General features: G+C 36.6%; 2 protein-coding genes across 4 annotated transcripts; both read left to right on the top strand.

The window, feature by feature from the left end:
- Positions 1–1,577: 1,577 nt before the first annotated feature.
- Positions 1,578–14,553, top strand: LOC102225216 (suppressor protein SRP40-like). 3 transcript variants are annotated; one of them, XM_023351993.1, is made up of 24 exons: positions 1,578–1,661; positions 2,143–2,252; positions 2,661–2,756; positions 3,241–3,306; positions 7,537–7,609; positions 7,833–7,885; positions 8,071–8,151; positions 8,270–8,353; positions 8,442–8,534; positions 8,621–8,728; positions 9,370–9,462; positions 10,550–10,592; positions 10,675–10,715; positions 10,817–10,868; positions 10,958–11,064; positions 11,202–11,291; positions 11,378–11,473; positions 11,549–11,635; positions 11,710–11,811; positions 11,906–11,968; positions 12,892–13,237; positions 13,330–13,401; positions 13,485–13,553; positions 13,680–14,553. In XM_023351993.1, exons 1-21 carry the CDS (start codon positions 1,640–1,642, stop codon positions 12,979–12,981), a joined length of 1,650 nt encoding a protein of 549 aa, XP_023207761.1. In that variant the 5' UTR covers positions 1,578–1,639; the 3' UTR covers positions 12,982–13,237; positions 13,330–13,401; positions 13,485–13,553; positions 13,680–14,553. The 3 variants fall into 3 exon arrangements, with proteins under 3 accessions (XP_023207761.1, XP_023207762.1, XP_023207763.1); XM_023351994.1 differs by lacking the exon at positions 8,270–8,353; XM_023351995.1 differs by lacking the exons at positions 8,270–8,353; positions 8,442–8,534.
- A 1,568-nt stretch (positions 14,554–16,121) lies between these two features.
- LOC102222894 (mediator of RNA polymerase II transcription subunit 19a-like) lies at positions 16,122–17,591 on the top strand. The gene is made up of 4 exons (XM_005807945.2): positions 16,122–16,229; positions 16,421–16,515; positions 16,767–16,964; positions 17,457–17,591. Exons 1-4 carry the CDS (start codon positions 16,208–16,210, stop codon positions 17,460–17,462), a joined length of 321 nt encoding a protein of 106 aa, XP_005808002.1. The 5' UTR covers positions 16,122–16,207; the 3' UTR covers positions 17,463–17,591.
- Positions 17,592–18,407: the final 816 nt, after the last annotated feature.

Genomic DNA, 18,407 nt, shown 5'->3' with positions numbered 1-18,407 from the left:
AAGGAGGTTTAGAGACAACAGGTTCAACTATTATCTTCCCACATGTATTTCTTGTCCTGGAAAAACACTGAGTAACTACATGTTGTTATGATGGCTCTGCTGGGTTTAGTGATTTTTTTTTTTTTTAAACAAAACATAAAATCACTCCTTTTTCAAACAGTGTGCCAGAGCAGGGATTCAATGATTGGTGTGATGTGGTCAATTCTAATTAGCATCATATTGACTGAGCTTCAGCTAGCTGACTGATGTGTTGTTTTGTTTTTTTACAGACTGGTACAGACGTCATTAATACTTCTGATTTTTTTAAGGTGTTACAAAGCTGATATAGTGATAGACTATGTGCTTATTTAAAGTTAGCCCCAAGTCTAGGTTTCTTCCTCATCTTGAGGTATTTAGTCACTGAGAGCCTGGCTGAGCTCATATCTTGGTTTGTAGTTTTTGAGACCAGAAATGAAAACATAACAAAATACTTCTCTATCTTTGATAGAATAAAAATGCTACATTAGGAATGTGCCTAACAAAACAGGCATGCAAACAAGAACAATAATTAGAAAATCCGAAACTAACTAAAACACAATTTGTTAGACAAATATATATACCTAAAGAAATGAAATTTCAATTATATTTACAACCTATACCAAAACCAAAGAGGGAAAAAAAAGTACAATGTGTTTTAACCATAAGACATTAAATAAATAAACATGAAACCTTCATTGTTTTATTTTATGATGACATCTAAGATATAAAAAAATGTTACTGAGTATTTTATTTTTCATTATTTGCCAAAATATGTAGATGTGACAATGACTGATTTGACCAATTTAATTATTTTTTTATTCATTAATATTAAAAAGACCCTTAATTGGTTTAGTTGGTTAAACACTACATTTCCGGTATTGCGCTTTATTGTAGCTTTACATATTCAGTCTACGGAAGCCGTAGGCGTAAAAAAAAGTGCCCCCCGTTGGCCGTTCATACTCTGGAAAGGAATTGTATGTTTTAAAGGGACATTTGTACATGTTACTGTCGAGAAATAACAATGTAAAATCGTATAGCATTACATGGAATTGTAGCATTGTGAAACATGTCTATTGCCTTACTTTATATGTTGTAAAACATCTTTTTTATATTCAAAACAGATTGGTACTTTGGGATCCTGTTTATGAAACAATAAATAAAGTCGTAAGAACTTTTGCAATACTTTTTAAAGCGTTCGACACACAGTGTTGACAATCCTCGGCCTGTAGTGGAACCAGTATTACCTGCTCACACAACCCACAAAGTAAGCTCCTTATGACACAGGTAAAAAATAATTTTCCTTTCAAAATACAACCTAAACAAACAAATAATGTGCGAAATATACTGAAAATATGAGTAATTTAATCAAATAAAGCAGTTATTTCTATGGAAGTCACTTGATCCTGCCTGGTAGAGTTTACCTTCTTCTATGAAAATTCTGTAGCTGTGTCCTTTTTAAGAGGGCTTTAATTTGAAACGAGTTTTTTTCGTATTTCCGCTGTAGTTTACGCCTACGTCAGCTCCCCACCCACAAGCTTTTAATACAGGCACACCTTTTCTCACAGGTGTGTCTAACAGAGGAGACCTGGTCCTCCTGGAAGGAGGAGAAGCCTGAACAAAGATGAATTCTTCCGTCTCCAAAGGTTTGCAAGCCATGCTTTTAGTTGACAAACGTGGCGATCAGTTTTTTTCTGACTTCAGTTACTTTATAAAGTCCTGTTCATGACCGTTGTGATTTGTTGAAAGTACAAAGATGTTTTGCTAATTTTTTTTAAATTATTATTATATTTTTTTACTGAGTGTTGCAATTCTCTATATCTATAACTGATAAATAACTCATTAGGTTAAGGTTAAGGATTTATTTGACAACATTTCTAGCCTGGCTTGAATAAATTTATTCTGTCTGACCTAGTTGTGAATTTACAGGAAGTCAAATTGTAGGAAAGTGCATCCATGCAAGTCTCTCATTTGCTGTAATTCAAACAGTGAGGGAAAAAGTATTGCTTTGAAAACACCAATCCTCTTTATGTCTATAGATACATGCCACCTACTTGACTTTAACTGACGTTTTGCAGTCAGTTAACAGAAAACGAGTGAGCATTCATCTTTCTTGCTATCGACCAGGTGGAGCCGTTCCAGCGGGAGATCTGCAGGTGACAGAAGATGCAGACCTAAGCGGGAAGCAGCAAAGTGAGGGTCAGGCTGGACAGCTGACAGGAAATGATGATGATCTGGTAAATGGGAAAGGCACAACCACCTTTTAGCAAAGCACTAAATGTCTATTAATTATTTTAATTCAAATGGTAAATGGACTGATCATATACAGCACTTTTCCAGTCATTTTGACCACACAAGCGCTTTACACTAGAGCCACATCCATCCATTTGCACTCACAAATGCTCATTGAAATGCAGATCGATGGGCAACTTGGGGTTAAGTCCCTTGCTAAAGGGCATATTACCAATGTGACAGGAAGAGGGTGGATTCAAACCTACAACATTCTATTCAATGACACAAAACACAAAATAATTTATTCAAATTAAGAGTTGCTGGGTGTTACCATTTCACTTGTTAAATAATTGCTTTATCTGAATGCTCAGAATTTTTGGTTATATGGGAAACTATTTTTTGTATTTTTGCAGATGTACTCATTGGACAGCTCTCAAGACAGTGAAGATGAGGGTATTGGCAAAAAAGCGAAGAAGAAAAAGAAGCTAAAAAAGAAGAAGAAGAAGAAGGTAGGTGTTTGATGAATCTCGGTAAAGCATCACAAGGGAAATCGAGACAGACTATGCAGAGATTGTTTACAAAGTTTCTATTTTGCTTGTGTGTAATATGATGAAATCATGAAAATTACTGCTGTGGTCACCTTAGGCTGTGGCTTCGACTGAAACTGTGAATAATTTATTGAGAGAGAAGGGGAAGTGTTGTGTTTGCTCCATGTAGCCGTGCAACCATTTGTGGGAGATAGGCAGCTGATGGAAATTTTTTGTTCAGTGTATTACAACTGACAGATTGGATCATAGCATAGTTATGTGTGTAACTTTCCTTTGTGTGTATAGCAGAGTGTTTGTAGAGCTCCTCCCTTCTACCGCCAGCTACACCCTTACACTCCTCCACCCATCTGTGGCTTATCCTCATTCCAGAGTGTTTACTGACTCTAAATATATTTTTTATTTTAAAACATGAAATGGAATAACTTCCTTGTACCTTTCTCAACAGGACTCCTCCTCTTCTTCATCGTCTTCTTCTTCCTCCTCCAGTAGTTCCTCAGACAGTGATAGTGAGGTAAGTTGTGCACTGGTTTATGCTGGTCAAGCATTTGGTTGCTGCTTATATTAAAAGAATATCATGAACATTTTTGATGACCAATAAAAACTGATATGTCAACAACACCAAAAAAGACAAGTAGCTTTTGTAATCGGCCTCACACACAATCGAACACACTCCCCTGATGAATCCCTTTCTACTAATAAAGGTGAAAAAAACATTTGTACATAGCTGTAATATGCAACCTAAAATAATAAAATATTTATTTGCTTAAAATGTAAATATAGTGACTGCCATAGGAGGACACACACCTGGATGTTTTAGTACTTTTTGACTCAACATTGTTTACCCACTCCAGTAAGGACGTCTCTTAACAGCGGCCCTCTGAAAGTGACTCCACAGACTTCCTGTTGGATTGAGTTCTGGGCTCAGCTGGTTCATTCCAAAACTTCAACTTTCTTGTGGTGAAGCCATTTTTTGTTAATTTTGATGTATGCTTGGACTCTGAGATGCTAAAAAATGAATCCTCTCTTCTTCCTCAACTTGTTGGACGACACTTTAAGTTTGTGGGTCAGAACTGGCAGGTATTTGGAACAGTTCTCAACTCCAATTGTCTTGAAAACCCACAGATTAATGCCTTTTTGTGTGCTATCTACCAGATTGTGCGGCCCTAAAGGACACTCTACATTTTTGTAATTTGCAATAATAATTTGTACCTGCATCAGCAAGACATCATATCGTAAAGCTATCTGTTTTGCCATCAGATTGGTTATATCTGATGGCAAAACATCAGATATATGAATCAGAGTCATCTGACATGACTCTGATTCATACTTTATCCCTCAGGCCCACAGAAACCCTCACCACAACAAATCAATCCCGATACTTCACTGCTGCTAAACCAGTAAGTGAAAATACTGACAGTTGGCCAAACCTCCTCAGCTTGTTGGTCTTTTTGAGGATAGTTTTCCAGCTCATTACCATGACTCACTGATTCAAAAGTGCAGTTTTGCTTTAATGTTCCCAATGGAGAGCAGAGTAATTCCCTGTAACTGCCGTGTAAATCAATTCATACCTTTTCATCAAAGAATGTATGCACTTTGAAATAGAGCTTTCCATCAAACATCCACCTCTTGGGCTAACCGCTGATTGAGTTCCACACTAATTGAAGATTATGAGCTTTATGGTGGAGTATTTCATTCAGAATCATTTGGAGAATATAAAATATGTTTCTGCAAGACATTCTGTTAAGTGCTTGTTTAATTCTGGCTCAAAGACCCAGATTACGAGTGCAGAACATCTAGTTCAGCGTATTTAATGAGATGAAAGTCCACTTGTCTCTCCTTAAGAAGATACTAGCCACAAGTGGGGCAACAAATAGAAAATCTATATGTAACTAAGCTTTTTCTGTGCTGATTGCGAAAACGACAAAGTTAAAAATGTTGCTGTTAACCATTTATAACATCTGCCTTTTCAAATAAGTTTAAATGTCTCGTGTGAACAAAATGGGAGTAAGTCAGCATTTGCCACATGATTCGTCATTCTTGAAAGAAAAGAAAACCTCTGCCTTGTAATTCCTGCTTTGTTCTGACATGTCATAACTACATGTTTTTTCCAACGTACCTGTCAGTACCTTAGGCTAAATTCCAACAGCACTGATTCAGTGTGCACCACTAACACTTCCTTTGGAAACCTGAAAGAGAAACTGGTTCTTTCAATCAAAAAAGTCCAATTAAAGCTTCATGTCACAAAAACATGTAACATCTGCTCCGAGAGGTTGTCAGTGCCTTTATAGGCATTAGGTGAAATGCCTTTACTTTTGGAGTAAAAAAATATAAAATTTTCTGTCATTCATATAAGTTATTAGGTCCACAGAAACCCATATTAGGTCGATATGGCAAATTTAATGACAAATTTGCAATCTGACACCAATATTATCAGTTTCAACTTTTTAATTAAATTGTAACTTTTAAATTATTATTATTTTTTAATCAAAGTTACCAGTCTCTTCACAGGATAAGATAGTAGGAACGTTTTTCTGGGAGAGTGGGTGGCAAAATAGAAACTGGAAAATCCAGAACCTGCAACACGAAACCCGTAAACACGAATTTACGGAAACCCTGTAAATTCTAGACACTAACTGGTACCATAGAATTGCACAAAATCCATGAGGGACGGCGGAGTCCCTGCTCGAAATTCCGTGAAGGAGGTGTACGGAGCCTTGTGCCAGAAGCCCATTAAAATGCTGTCTACATCGTGTGATTGTGAGTGTGAATGGGAATAAAAATAGCAATAGGTATTTTGTTCCATATAGTGTAACAAGTAAATCTTTTATGGATGCAAACTCGACTAAAAGCCCACCTGTTTAGGATTGTAATCAATTACAATTTATTGATGGAACCTGACTTAATGTCGTGGTTTGATTGTTGATTCTATGTTGCATTGTGTTTCTGTTTGATATGATGTAAAGCACTTTGAAATCCCTTGCTGCTGAAATGTGCTATACAAATAAAATTTGATTGATTGATTGAACACGCAGTTCAAATCTCAGTTCACTTCATGCTGGTTTTAAGGTGTCCAAAACTCTGGTATTTGTTTCATCTTAAGCAAGACAGAGGCTCCCATGTCTTCTACTTGATATAGCACAAAGCATCACCAAGGAGAGGAACACACCCAGCTCGAGTGTTTGAATCACTCTTTGTAAATCCAGTTTTTCCGGATGTCAGGGAGTGAGATTTTGTTGCTTTATTTCTAAATATAATGACCCAAATACCTTAAAATATTTTAGGTTGTTTTATGCAGCTTCGTGCATTTGTACATATAAGTTAAGTAATTTCACATGGAGACATTTTGTCTGCCTGTTCACAGAGATATGAAGTATTTGTTATGGGACTGCAGACATGTACTGTAGATGCCCTGCTCCTCCTGACCTTTTTCACATTTTTTCATGGTACAACCACATAAGGCTTTTATTGTGATTTTTATGTCTTAGGCTAACATAAGGCAACACATCTACATACAGTGGAAGGTAAAACATTTAGATTTTCTTTAGGGTGGGAAGTTTGCGAAAAAAAAGAAAAATGTGGCCTGCATTTCTATCCAGCCCTGGTAAGGCGATACGTTGTAGAACTTGCTTTTCCACAATTGCAGCTGCAAGTCATGTATCTATCAGTTTTGCATATCTACAGAAAGTATTTTTGCCAACAGACTCCATCTCAGTCAGATTAGATCTGTAGCGTCTGAACATCAATTTTTGACATAATCTCAAAATTAAATCTACACTGCAAAAACACAAAATCTTACCAAGTATTGTTGATCTGACTTCTAGTGCAAATATATTAAGACAAGACTAATTTACAAGTAACTTCCCAGCAATACAATGGAGCTTGTTTTGAGTAAATAATTCTTTTATATTGATGAAAAAGTGCTAGTTGCATTGGCAGATTTTTTTTACCACTTATAACATGGGAAAAATGTTTGGTTATAAGTGATATTATCTGCCAACATCACTCTTAAGAAATAATTGACTCAAAACAAGCTCCTATGCCGTGCTGAAAAATTTACTTGTAAGTTAGTTTTGACTTATTTCAAGTGGACTAAAATATCTGTACTAGAAACTAGAGCAAAAATACTTGATGAGATTTTGTGATTTGGCAGTGCAGGTCTGAACTTTGATTGGACTATTCTAATGCTTTCATATTCTTACCTAAACGTATCCACTGTGACTCTTTAGGTTTAGAGTCATTGTCCTGCTGGAAGGGGACACCACCCTAGTCTCAAGTCTTAAGTCTGGTTTTCCTTCAGGACTGCCATGTATTTAGCTTAATCTATTTTCCCAAAAATTCAGATCAGCTTCTTTATTTCTGCTGAAGAAACACATTTTACCAGGCATAACGCTGCCTCCGTCATGTTTCACCACATAGATGTGTTCAGGGTGATGTTCAGTTACAATTTTCTGCCTAATAGAAATCCCAATACAATATACTGTTTGTGGTTGTTAAAAAAGTAACATGAAAAAGTTTTAGGTATATCTTCTCTATAGTTGAACCTTCACTCACATGGCTACAGCCTGCCTTTTTTTGGGCTCAAACCAGTAGTTTATTTATTTATAACTTTTTATCTCTTATTGTTTATATAATAAGCTAAAGCAGAGGTTCACATTCTCAGCCTTCCCTAGATGACCAACACTTATGTATCATAGAAAAAGTAATCACTGCGTAAAATACTGTGTTCCATATTTTGCTACAGGATGAGAAGAAAAAGAAGAATAAGAAGGAGAAAAAAGAGAAGGTCTGGGAGAGCATTATCATCTTTCAGGAAGGTAAACAACGATTTCTGCCTGTGCCTTCATCTCAGATCATAAGCATTCAATGATAATAAACCCCTGTCAGATTATATTTAATCCAGTTCTTTGAAGTATAAATTCTGCTTTCTGGCTAAATTTTGTCCATACAGTTTGTGTGTGAACTTGTGGTCAAGACCAAATATTTACTAAAAAACTATCACTACTGTATAATTTCTATACCCAATTATGTGGTTTTCAGGTCCCGAGGGTCTGGAAGAACAGCTGACTGGAGAGGGCATGCACATGAAGCCTGTAAGAAAAATATCATCAATATTTATATTATTGATGATATATAAGCAATATACTGTATATCATCAATAATGATGATGTATCATTATTTCTTTTATCATGTTTTCTTTTAAAACATTAAAAGAAACATGTTTAATGTTTCTTTTAAAACTTTACACATGACCATAATGTAAATGCCGTGTATTCAGGATTACGACTCATCAGATGAGGAAAATGACAAGAAGAAAAAGAAGAAAGATAAGGAGAAAAAAAAGAAGAAAAAGAAGAAGGTATGAAAATATCACCCAGCAGATATTTTTGTGATTATGATACAATAACTAGGTGCTATCAGTACTTTATGAAATTCCTAACCCACATCTTCATTTTGTTATTCTTTTTTTCTGCCAGGATTCTTCCTCCTCCTCATCTGACAGTGAAGATGAAAAGAAGAAAAAGAAGAAAAAGAAAACAAAGAAGAAGAAAAAGAAGAAGGCATGATTTGCTTGTGTTTACCCTGTCTTTCCAGTCTGTTCACTAAAATTAAAAAAAGATATCTCGAATAATTACTGTTTTTTAATAGGATTCAAGTTCATCTTCTTCAGGTAGCTCTTCCTCCTCTTCATCTGACAGTGAGCATGATAAGAAGAAGAAGAAAAAAAAGAAAAAGAAGAAGGTTAAATGTGGAAACATGTCAAAATCTCATCCTTGCACTTTCTGTAAGGGTGTGATTACAACTCATTCACTTCTCTTTTCTGGTAGGACTCAAGTTCTTCTTCTTCTGATAGTTCCTCTTCATCTGATAGTGAGGATGACAAGAAAAAGAAGAAAAAGGACAAGAAGAAGAAGAAAAAGAAAAACAAGAAAAAGGTTATGTGTCAAGCAGAACCAGATAGTGTTTTCTAATTACACACATGGACAATTTGTTGGTACCCCTCTGTCAATGGCCGAAAAACTCACCATGGTCACTAAAATAACTCGAAACTGACCAAAGCAAAAATCTACTAAGAATTAACCAATTAAAATCCGACATTACTTTTGAAATGTGGTTCAACAGAATCATTAAGAAAGCTAATGAAGCAGGCTTGGCGTGTCCATGTGTATATTCATTTTTAAACTCTAGATATTCTCTGAAAACAATCATGCTAAATGGCCTGTACCTGTGTAGTGTTTGGGATCCCAAAGAGCTTTGCAGTACATTCAGTCATTCACACGCAGATGGATGCATTGTAATTACAGGGGCACCACCAGGCAAGATGACTAAATGTGTGTTGATTAACTCCTGTAATTTTACCTACCTGCAGCTTTTTGCACTATTATTTTCATTTTGACATTGCCCAGCAACAATTCTTTGCTCTTTAGCTGATTTTCCATCTTTACATTTAGATTCTACCTGATTAGCTTGTATCTGTAGAAGCTAATGCCACTTGTATTGTTAGCAAATTTTATACATGTCTCGTGAATTTTTTAAATAAATGAAGTATTGATGTTTTTTTTCTTAATTCATGCAGGATTCCAGCTCTTCATCTTCATCCTCTGATACTAAGAAAGACAAGAAGAAGAAGAAGAAGATGAAGAAGAAGAAGAAAAAGGATAAGAAAAAGGCAAATCTCTTTTATCTTGCTAACTTAATACCCTTGCTCATGAACAAGGCTAACTGTTGTTAGCTGTAACAAGCAGCACAATGTTGTGTTTATCTTGATGCTGTTGCTCTGGGGTTAATTGTGGGTAAAATTTCTGGTTTTGCAGTCTAGCTAACATGTTTTTTTCAGATCTCATTTATGGTCCCCTCTCTATGGAGGCTCCTATGGTTGGATGAATTGCTTTAAACAAGCACCTAAACAAAAAACTGGTTTGTTCATGCATTCAGGTTTTCTCCAAGTTTCAGATTCACAGCAGTAATATTGGACTATGAGGTCAGGGTTATTCAACATTTCAGTTTAAGTACCACTTGAATTTTGGACATTTGTTGTTCACATTTACAACTCCTTCAGCCTGTGAAGGAGTGTCAATGAATGAGAATATTCTAACTTTACAACCAAGCCATGCTTTATTGCTGTTTCAAAATGTTAGTCCAAATGCTGGTGCCCATCGCATGCGTCTGCCTTACATTTTAATAGTAATAGATTACACAATGCCATGAGGAAATAATGCATAATTTATAATGTTATCATACAAAATGTGAGCATGGTTGCCATAGATTAAAAACAAAAAAATAAATGTTATGTGCAGCAACAACATGCCACATGCACTAAACTTGTGAAATCCTGCAAAAGTGACTCATTTGTGCCTCAATTATCATAGCAATGATCCAATTATAAAATGACATGATCTTATGAAGATTCACTAACCTCTCGATGCTAGATGCTTGACATTGGAAGTGAAACTGACAGCTTGACTTATGTCCTGTTTAATTTCAAATCTAACCTGTTAGAAGCACTAATGGGGCATTCTGTGATGTTCAGCGTACTGTTAAATGAAAATAAATAAATAAATAAATACATAAACAAGCTAATGGCATCATATGTAATATACCCAGCTGGTACTAATGGAGCTGAACAATAAAAATGCCACTCTTCTGAGTTCTTGTATTTGCTGTTTATATGTTTTAGTGCATTTTTTTAGCATCTCATCTTATATTCTGACTCAATTTAATTAAGCAACTTTGATCTTGACGTCTGATTCTCTCAGGATGAAGAGCAAAAGGACCCAAGCAGTGCTCTTTCAGGTGAAGGTGAGACACAGAACAAAACACAAATATCCAAGCTGATTTAAGTGCATCAATACGATCAACCAGCTTATGTTTTACGCTGCAGGTGGTGAGACAGGAGCTCATGGAGACAGAGATGCTGACAAGGTGGAAAATCTTGCTAACACCTGCACACCACATACATGATTACAAATGCTCATTCAGTGAAAGTCATTGCTATGTTGTTTTTCTTTTTTTCTTCCTGTCAGGACAAAGAGCTTACATCAGCAGTAGAGGGCACTCTCTCCACCACACTAGCTGGTGGGTGTGCAACGCTCTGGGTATCAGCCTGATTAAACTGCTCCATGAAAAAATGTTTTGGTGTTGCTATGATGATTCCTGTCCCCTAGGGGGAGCACAGCCGTTTCCTTATGACATAGAGGATGGTCACCTGAGTGATGATGAGGGAGGAGGAGGGAAAGAAAAGGATAAAAAGAAGAAGTTGAAGAAGAAAAAGGTGCGTTAGATTTTCTTTAAGGAGACTTGCATTAAAAATAACAAGAAGCTACAGTATAAGAAGTGCACCATTTCTATTACACATTCTGTAAAACATTTGTATTTACAATAGTGTGATTTTTTTTTTCTTGCTCGCAGGATTCTTCTAGCTCCTCATCTTCTTCATCTGATAGCTCTTCAGACAGCGAGAATGAAAAGAAGAAAAAGAAGAAGAAAACGAAAGATAAGGTTTGCATTCTGGCACCTTCTGTTTGCTTCTTCACAAGAATCCATCTTGCATTTTGCCTTATATTATTGGTTTCCCACTTTCACAGGATTCTAGCTCTTCTTCATCATCTTCCTCCTCTGATAGTGAAGATGAAAAGAAAAAGAAGAAGAAAAAGAAAAAGATGAAAAAGAAGAAAGATAAGGTTTGCGACAAAAACGTGCTTTGATGTTTGAGAGGTTCTGGTTCACGCTTTACTTTTGGTGTTCTTCCTTCACAGGATTCCAGCTCTTCCTCATCCTCAGACAGTGAGGACGACAAGAAGAAGAAGAAGAAAAAGAAAAAAAAGGCAAAAAAGAAAAAGAAGGTTGGATAGTTTTTATGGATGATGTTTTACTTGATTCTTGAAGGTAGAATCAATTTTTTTTTTTTCCTTTGCAGCACTCAAGCTCATCTTCTTTATCATCATCTTCTTCGGATAGTGAGGATGACAAAAAGAAGAAGAAGAAAAAGAAAAAGAAGACCAAGAAAAAGAAGGATAAGGTTTAACCATAGCCTTTCTATTTTGTCTTGGCTTTATTTGGATTTTCATTTTGACATATATAAAAGACTGTGCTAACATCGGTGCTTTTTACAGGACTCTAGCTCTTCCTCTGACAGTGATGATGACAAGAAGAAGAAGAAGAAGAAAAAAAAGAAGGTAGAGAGAATCCTTTTGTAATGCTTCAGCCCTTCCATCATAAATTTGCTCAAGATTTAAGATCTAAGCGTTCTCAACTATTTTTTGGCACTTTTCACAGTTTTTGTTAGCGACACACGTTTAGACAAATTATAGCAGGAGAAATCTAGATAACAAAACAAAGTTAAAATATTTTTCACCATTGTTCCCTTCCGACCACCCACCCCCACTCAAAAGGTTTTCAGTTTTAAAACACACAAAAATGTCCAAAGGAAATTCACTGCCTACATAGTTAAAAACAAGCTCATATCCTGAAAATTTGTCTTTTTATTTGCCCATATGTTTTGAACTGATTGAATCGTCAGCTTCCATTAGCTTCATAAGCATCTTTAGCGCCATTGTCACAAATGTACCTTGATACATCTCCAAGAGGCCTTCATTACCAAGATAAAAATACTCTACCTGTAAGTCACATAATTGAAATAATCTACAATAAATAGTGTTTTCATTCCCAAAACTGTAAAATATTTACAGTCTAATAACAAAAGTGTGTACGTACTATGGAAAAAATTTGCTCAAGTTACAGAACAATACAGCCAAAATAATATTTAAATTTTGAGGTTAAAAAGAAAATAAAAAAAACACTGATGGATAATTCACACTTTAATCAACACTTGAACTGAAAATCAATACTTCACATTTTTAACATGATAGTAGTTATAATAGTCCTTAATTCTTCACCAATGACACCCAATATTTTTTTGACCGAACAGGTTTCATTCTATAGAAAGACAAGCCAGATGTAAAATTTGTAGTGAGCTCTGACTTTCCAACAGATGAAAACTGCTTCTGAAAGCTTTTCACTGTGACCACCACTATGTACAGTATGTGTCAATCATGAAGAGGCTTTGTAAATCTAACCATGTGATTGATATCATTCCCAGAGCTCCAGCTCTTCTGATGAAAGCTCTTCTTCTTCTGATAGTGATGGCAGCAAGGTACAATGTGCAGTTATAAAATCAAACATACAGTGAAACAAAGTTGTTTTACCACAATGTTCTTATTGTAGAAGAAAAAGAAACACAAGAAAAAGAAGGACAAGAAAAAGAAGAAAAAGAAGGTGGCCGATTGATCGTTCAAGCATCTGTGTGATTTATTTGGTTCACAGAAAAGACTAAAAATGCATCAATTGTTATGTCCATATAGGATTCCTCTTCCTCCTCTTCTTCTAGTGATGATGAGAAAAAGAAGAAGAAAAAAGACAAGAAGAAAAAGAAACACAAGAAAAAGGTTTGATTTTATTTATTTATTTTTTCTTAAAGCCTGGTGAGGTGCTGTGCAACGAACAGGAAACTGAAGTCCAGTTTTAATTCTCATTCAAGGACTCGGGTTCTTCTAGCAGTGATGATGACAAGAAGAAGAAGAAGAAGAAGAAAAAAGACAAAGAGAAAAAAGTATTCTATTGGGGAAAAAAATGTGGGTTTAATTTTTTTTGAAGGCCATATGAAGGAGTGTTGATCTGTTTGTGTTTGAGCAGAACTCCAGTACCTGCTCATCCAAATCATCTGACGGCAACAAGGAGAATAAAGCGGAGAAGGACAAGCAGGTAAAGAGAGTCTTTCAATGGACACGTCATCAGATTGTCCCGATTAAAAAAAAAACACATGACCTTTTTTTACTCTGCTTTTCCAGTTAGATTTTTTTTAAAAGGCTGGTGTCATTTACATTTTAGGAAAGCCCTGAAGGTGACCAAAGCAGTGAGCCCAAACCAGGGTCTTCAGACTCAAGCATCGGCTTACCTTCTTTCTCCAGTGGTGTCAGCTCTGCTCAGAGCGGCACAGGATCCTCGTCCTTTGTGTCTCTCTCCTCCACCGTGAAGATGGATCCTCCGAAACCTTCAGCCACCTATAGTTTGTCATCTGCATCCAGCGGTGCTAGCTCTGATCAGAGCGGCATGGGGTCCTCATCCTTTGTGTCACCTACCTCTGCTGTGAAGACGGATCCTTCACCCACCTACAAGTCGCCTTACACCAGCACCAACCTGAGTGTTGGAGACAAAGCTCCCACTCACAGGTCCAGAAGCCCCATGGAGGCCTTGATGGGGAATCCCAGGAGGTATGGAGATGGGACGACCAGGACCACCACCCTCTCCTCAAGTGACCTCCTGAGAGGCCCCAAGCCTTACCAACCATAACATGACCAGATGAAAGCAGTGCTGCTCAATCTAGATCAATGCTAACAATGCTTTTGGGTATGCTTTACGGCTGATTCAAACATGGTAATTTAACATACATGCAAGTCAAAGATAGCTTCAGCTCTGTTTTCTTCTTGAGGGTTAACAACGCTAATAAAAAAAAATACATTTTGTTGGGGTTTTTTGAACATGAAAGTGGGGGAAATGTTTTTTTTTTTTATTTTGAAGCAAAATTTCAACTGCATTAAGGAATTTAAAATGCTTTGGGCAATAAAACTGTGATGTCATTATTTTGTGTTTATTGTACCCCACAATTACAGATGCAAGACTTTTCTAGAATTGCGTGTCTCTGTTTGGAACATCCAGGATGTGCTAAACTGATTGTAAACTTGCTAAAGATTTAAGATATAAATCTTGCCTGGTAAGTTCCTTGTTTTTTGGAACAAAGAACATTTTAGGTTTTAGATATGTAGCAAATCTAATCTGACTAGTTTTGCTGTATATTCAAGTTTTGCTAGAGAAAGATTCTTTGGTCTAAACCATCTAATGTAAGCCCTGACCAGTTTCACCATCTGATAGCAATACCACAACATTGTGCTGCCACTAAAGTGTCACTGTGGGGTTTGGTGTGCTATAATACGAAGTGTTAACTATTGCTTTCAAGAAGTCAACCTTTGCAAGTCAATTAATAATAGTTCTGTCAAAAGATTTCCCAACCTTCACTGTGGATCTCTGCAGCTCATCCAACGGTACAAAGGTGTCTGATTCTCTAAAAATTTAAAATCCTTTCCTTGCCCATCTCGTCAGCTTTGGTGTATAGCTTGCTAGCTTTGCTGTTGTGTCATGTTCTTTGACTTTTTATTTGAATAACTGAACCCTGATCTGTGAAATATTCAAAGCTTGGGATTGACTCTTGTCTAAAGCTTTCTGCAACTTTATCCCTGAGTTGTGATTTATGTTGGACCATCATCCTGCTGAAATATAATTTTCTGGTATTCTTATTTAAAATATCCTAATATGTTAAACAGTTTATAGCCTGTACAGTAAAACAATGCCCTAAAGCCTTTCAGAAGAGAACCCCACCAATAGCTTCACAGATCCTCTGCGTTACTTATTAGTTTCCATCTACAGCAGGGGTGTCAAACTCCAGTCCTCAAGGGCCGGTGTCCTGCAGTTTTTAGATGTGCCACAGGTACAAAACACTGGAATGAAATGACTTAATTGCCTCCTCCTTGTGTAGATCAGTTCTCCAGAGCCTTGCTAATGACCTAATTATTCCATTCAGGTGTGGTGCAGCAGAGGCACATCTAAAAGTTGCAGGACAGCGGCCCTCGAGGACTGGAGTTTGACACCCCTGATCTACAGCCAATATTAAAAAACATATTTCTACATATTTTGCAATGAGATATTGCCATAAAAAGTTATTTTACTTGAAGGTTTTTAACACTACTGTACCAGTGTTTCCAATGAATGTGGAAGCCGATGTATGCAGCTGCGCCTTTCGTATCTAAGCATCTTGAATATTATGTTGAAAGCCACACAGAGGTGACGTGTGTCTGGACATAAGTGGACAGGCACTGAATGCTGTTCGCCCGGGGCACCAAACATCCTGGGACCGCCCGTGTTAACGCAGCACAAATGTGCACTAAATGTTCTTCAAATCAGCAAAAACATTATTCTGTATAATATCAGCTTAAATGTTCACCTTAAACCCTCCAAATACAGACCGCATTAAATGAAATTCTTTCGGTTCTATTTCTTCCATTTTTGTGTCTGCATAAATGTTGAATAAATCCGGCAATTATTCAAAATTCTATCATTAAAAGATGAACCTAACTTTACCTAAAGTAACTCCGTTTTTCTGTTGCGACTCGAAATAACTATTGTCCGACAGCAACAACACGCGGGTGACATAAGTAAGCCGTCATGGAATTATTTCCTTATCAACAAAAAGGGGAGCTGTCACGAGGGCGTGGCTCTAGTTGAGTACTTTAGGTGCGCCTCAAACAGGTTTCCTGTAAACTGGAGAGGTGAACTTTCAGCAGCGGCAAAACTCGGAGAAACACATGAGTTTTGATCTCTCTTCAGGTATGTATAAATCTAGGACACATTATTCTTTTCACTATCCTTTGCTGATATGTATCCGTCTGTAATTTCTGGAACTTTATTAGAAAAAAAAAAAAAAGACAATGGAGATAGGTTTGCGTAACATACGCGACCAATGCTTTTCTTTGCAAGCCTTTGATATTGGCTCTGTTTTTAAACGACCTTATTTGCAGCTATGGGTGACAAAGAGGAGAAGATCACGAAGGAGGAAGCACAGAAGGATGAGTTCAGCTTACCTTGGAGCAAAAACAAAAATAAAGACAAAAAGGTAAGAGGTCTTTACAGCAAGTCGCTACCAGGCGCAGGAATGTTTTTTTTTTTTTTTTTTTTTTCATTGGCGGAAATCTACAAGGAAATGCTGTGGATTTGTGTTTACATTTGTCATTTGAAAATGCATCCATGTTTTACGCGTATCTTGAGGCTTTAGAGCAGTGCAGGACTCGCTCTATTAGATGAAGTGTATGTCCCAAGAGCCATCATTCGTCAGTTTGATCCTGTGCAAACTATTTCTGTTCTCAGGGTGACAAGTCCGATAGCAAGGACAAGTCTGACCACAAGGAAAAGTCCAAGGACAAGTCTGATCACAAGGAAAAGTCCAAAGATAAGTCTGATCACAAGGAAAAGTCCAAAGACAAGTCTGATCACAAGGACAAAGATGGAAAGAAGAAGAAAAAGAAGGAAAAGAAAGACGGTTCCTCATCTTCCGGCAGTGATGAGGTAGAGTATCCCCACTTATTTGGTTACTAAATATCTGGTCCCGTTTATTCTGAAGAAGAACTTTACCCAATGTTCAATTCTAATATTTGTAGAAAACATAGAATATCCAATGAAATACAGTTGAACATGTAGAATAGCTCCACACCTGTTAGACCTGTAGTCACACCTGCAGTCACAAGTTCACTCCAAAATCATTGTTTTTTAGCCTGTGTGTACAGCATCCACAACTGGTCTTACTGGTTATGCACAATTTATTAACACAACACACCACACCCCATAGGTTTGCATACTCTGTTTATGGACGAGTTCTTATCGTTCAGAATCTACAGATGAATGTGTGGCAGTTACATGAACAACCCAGCCCATAGTGGGCAAGAAGTAGCCAGTTTAACAGTCGTCGTGAATGTTGTCTGACAGCTATTGTGGAACAGCTATAAATCTTTTTTTTTTTTTTCTTACTCTCTTCTCCAGTAACATTTGCTGTCATTTCAGGATTGATCTCCCCTGTGGACCTGGCCGGCCCTGTTTGCCACTCCATTCTTGTTTGTTATAATGGCGTATGTGGTTTATCTGTACACAATGTAAAACAAAAATGATCTGAAGAAGTAAACAGTTACAAGAAGTCTATTTGCGTCGTATTTCACCTTCTATGTTTTGATCTCGCCACAAGATGGCGCTGGCTTCTATTTTTAAAGTCAGCAGAGTTTTGATGTTGAAAATAGGAATATACATTGTAGAATTGAATAGAGTATTTTCATATTAATTATAAAATCTACTTGGAACAGTACTTGGTTAAATGTAAAAGTAAAACAGTTTTACTGTTGGAAATTGGGGAGGATACTGAGCAGAAACGGTGACTAATGCAATAGCATCCATAAATAAGGCGCAGCTCCTATGAGTGGGACCTATAAATAAATAAAATGTAAATTATTTCCAGTTGTATAAAGATAACATTTAAACGGAGATAATTTTTTATCATAAAATTACCACATCATAATTCATACTTATCCATATCCATAATTATACTCTTGCTACAAAGTTCCATCAATTTTTACTAATCAGTCCATTGATTTTGTCCAAAATACTGCTCATGCTTGCTTAAATTTTTCTACCTGGTGACTGTAATCTGTATTTTTAGATGCTGGCGGTCAGCCAGCTCAGAACTGTGCTCAGAGCTTTTCAGATTCCTCCATACTTCCTGAAACTTTCCACATTTCCTTATGTTCCAACAAACTTCGATGTATTTTATTTGGCTGATGTGAAGTCATGCCTGACTGTGAAGGACTGATTTTTATTAATTTCTTCCTAGCAAATCTAAATATGTATGGAGTTTTTATTCTTTTTACTTGGATTCCCCTCAGTCAAAATCTATTCTTTTAACCTTCATAAGAATTTCTGTTTTACCAGTCTAATCTAGCGAACTTCAGAACCATTCAAAGTGCA

The sequence above is a fragment of the Xiphophorus maculatus genome, chromosome 18 (assembly GCF_002775205.1).
Source record: "Xiphophorus maculatus strain JP 163 A chromosome 18, X_maculatus-5.0-male, whole genome shotgun sequence".
Taxonomy (NCBI): Eukaryota; Metazoa; Chordata; class Actinopteri; order Cyprinodontiformes; family Poeciliidae; genus Xiphophorus; species Xiphophorus maculatus.
The sequence above is the reverse complement of the archived record's forward strand: the minus strand, read 5'-3'. Positions and strand labels throughout refer to the sequence as shown.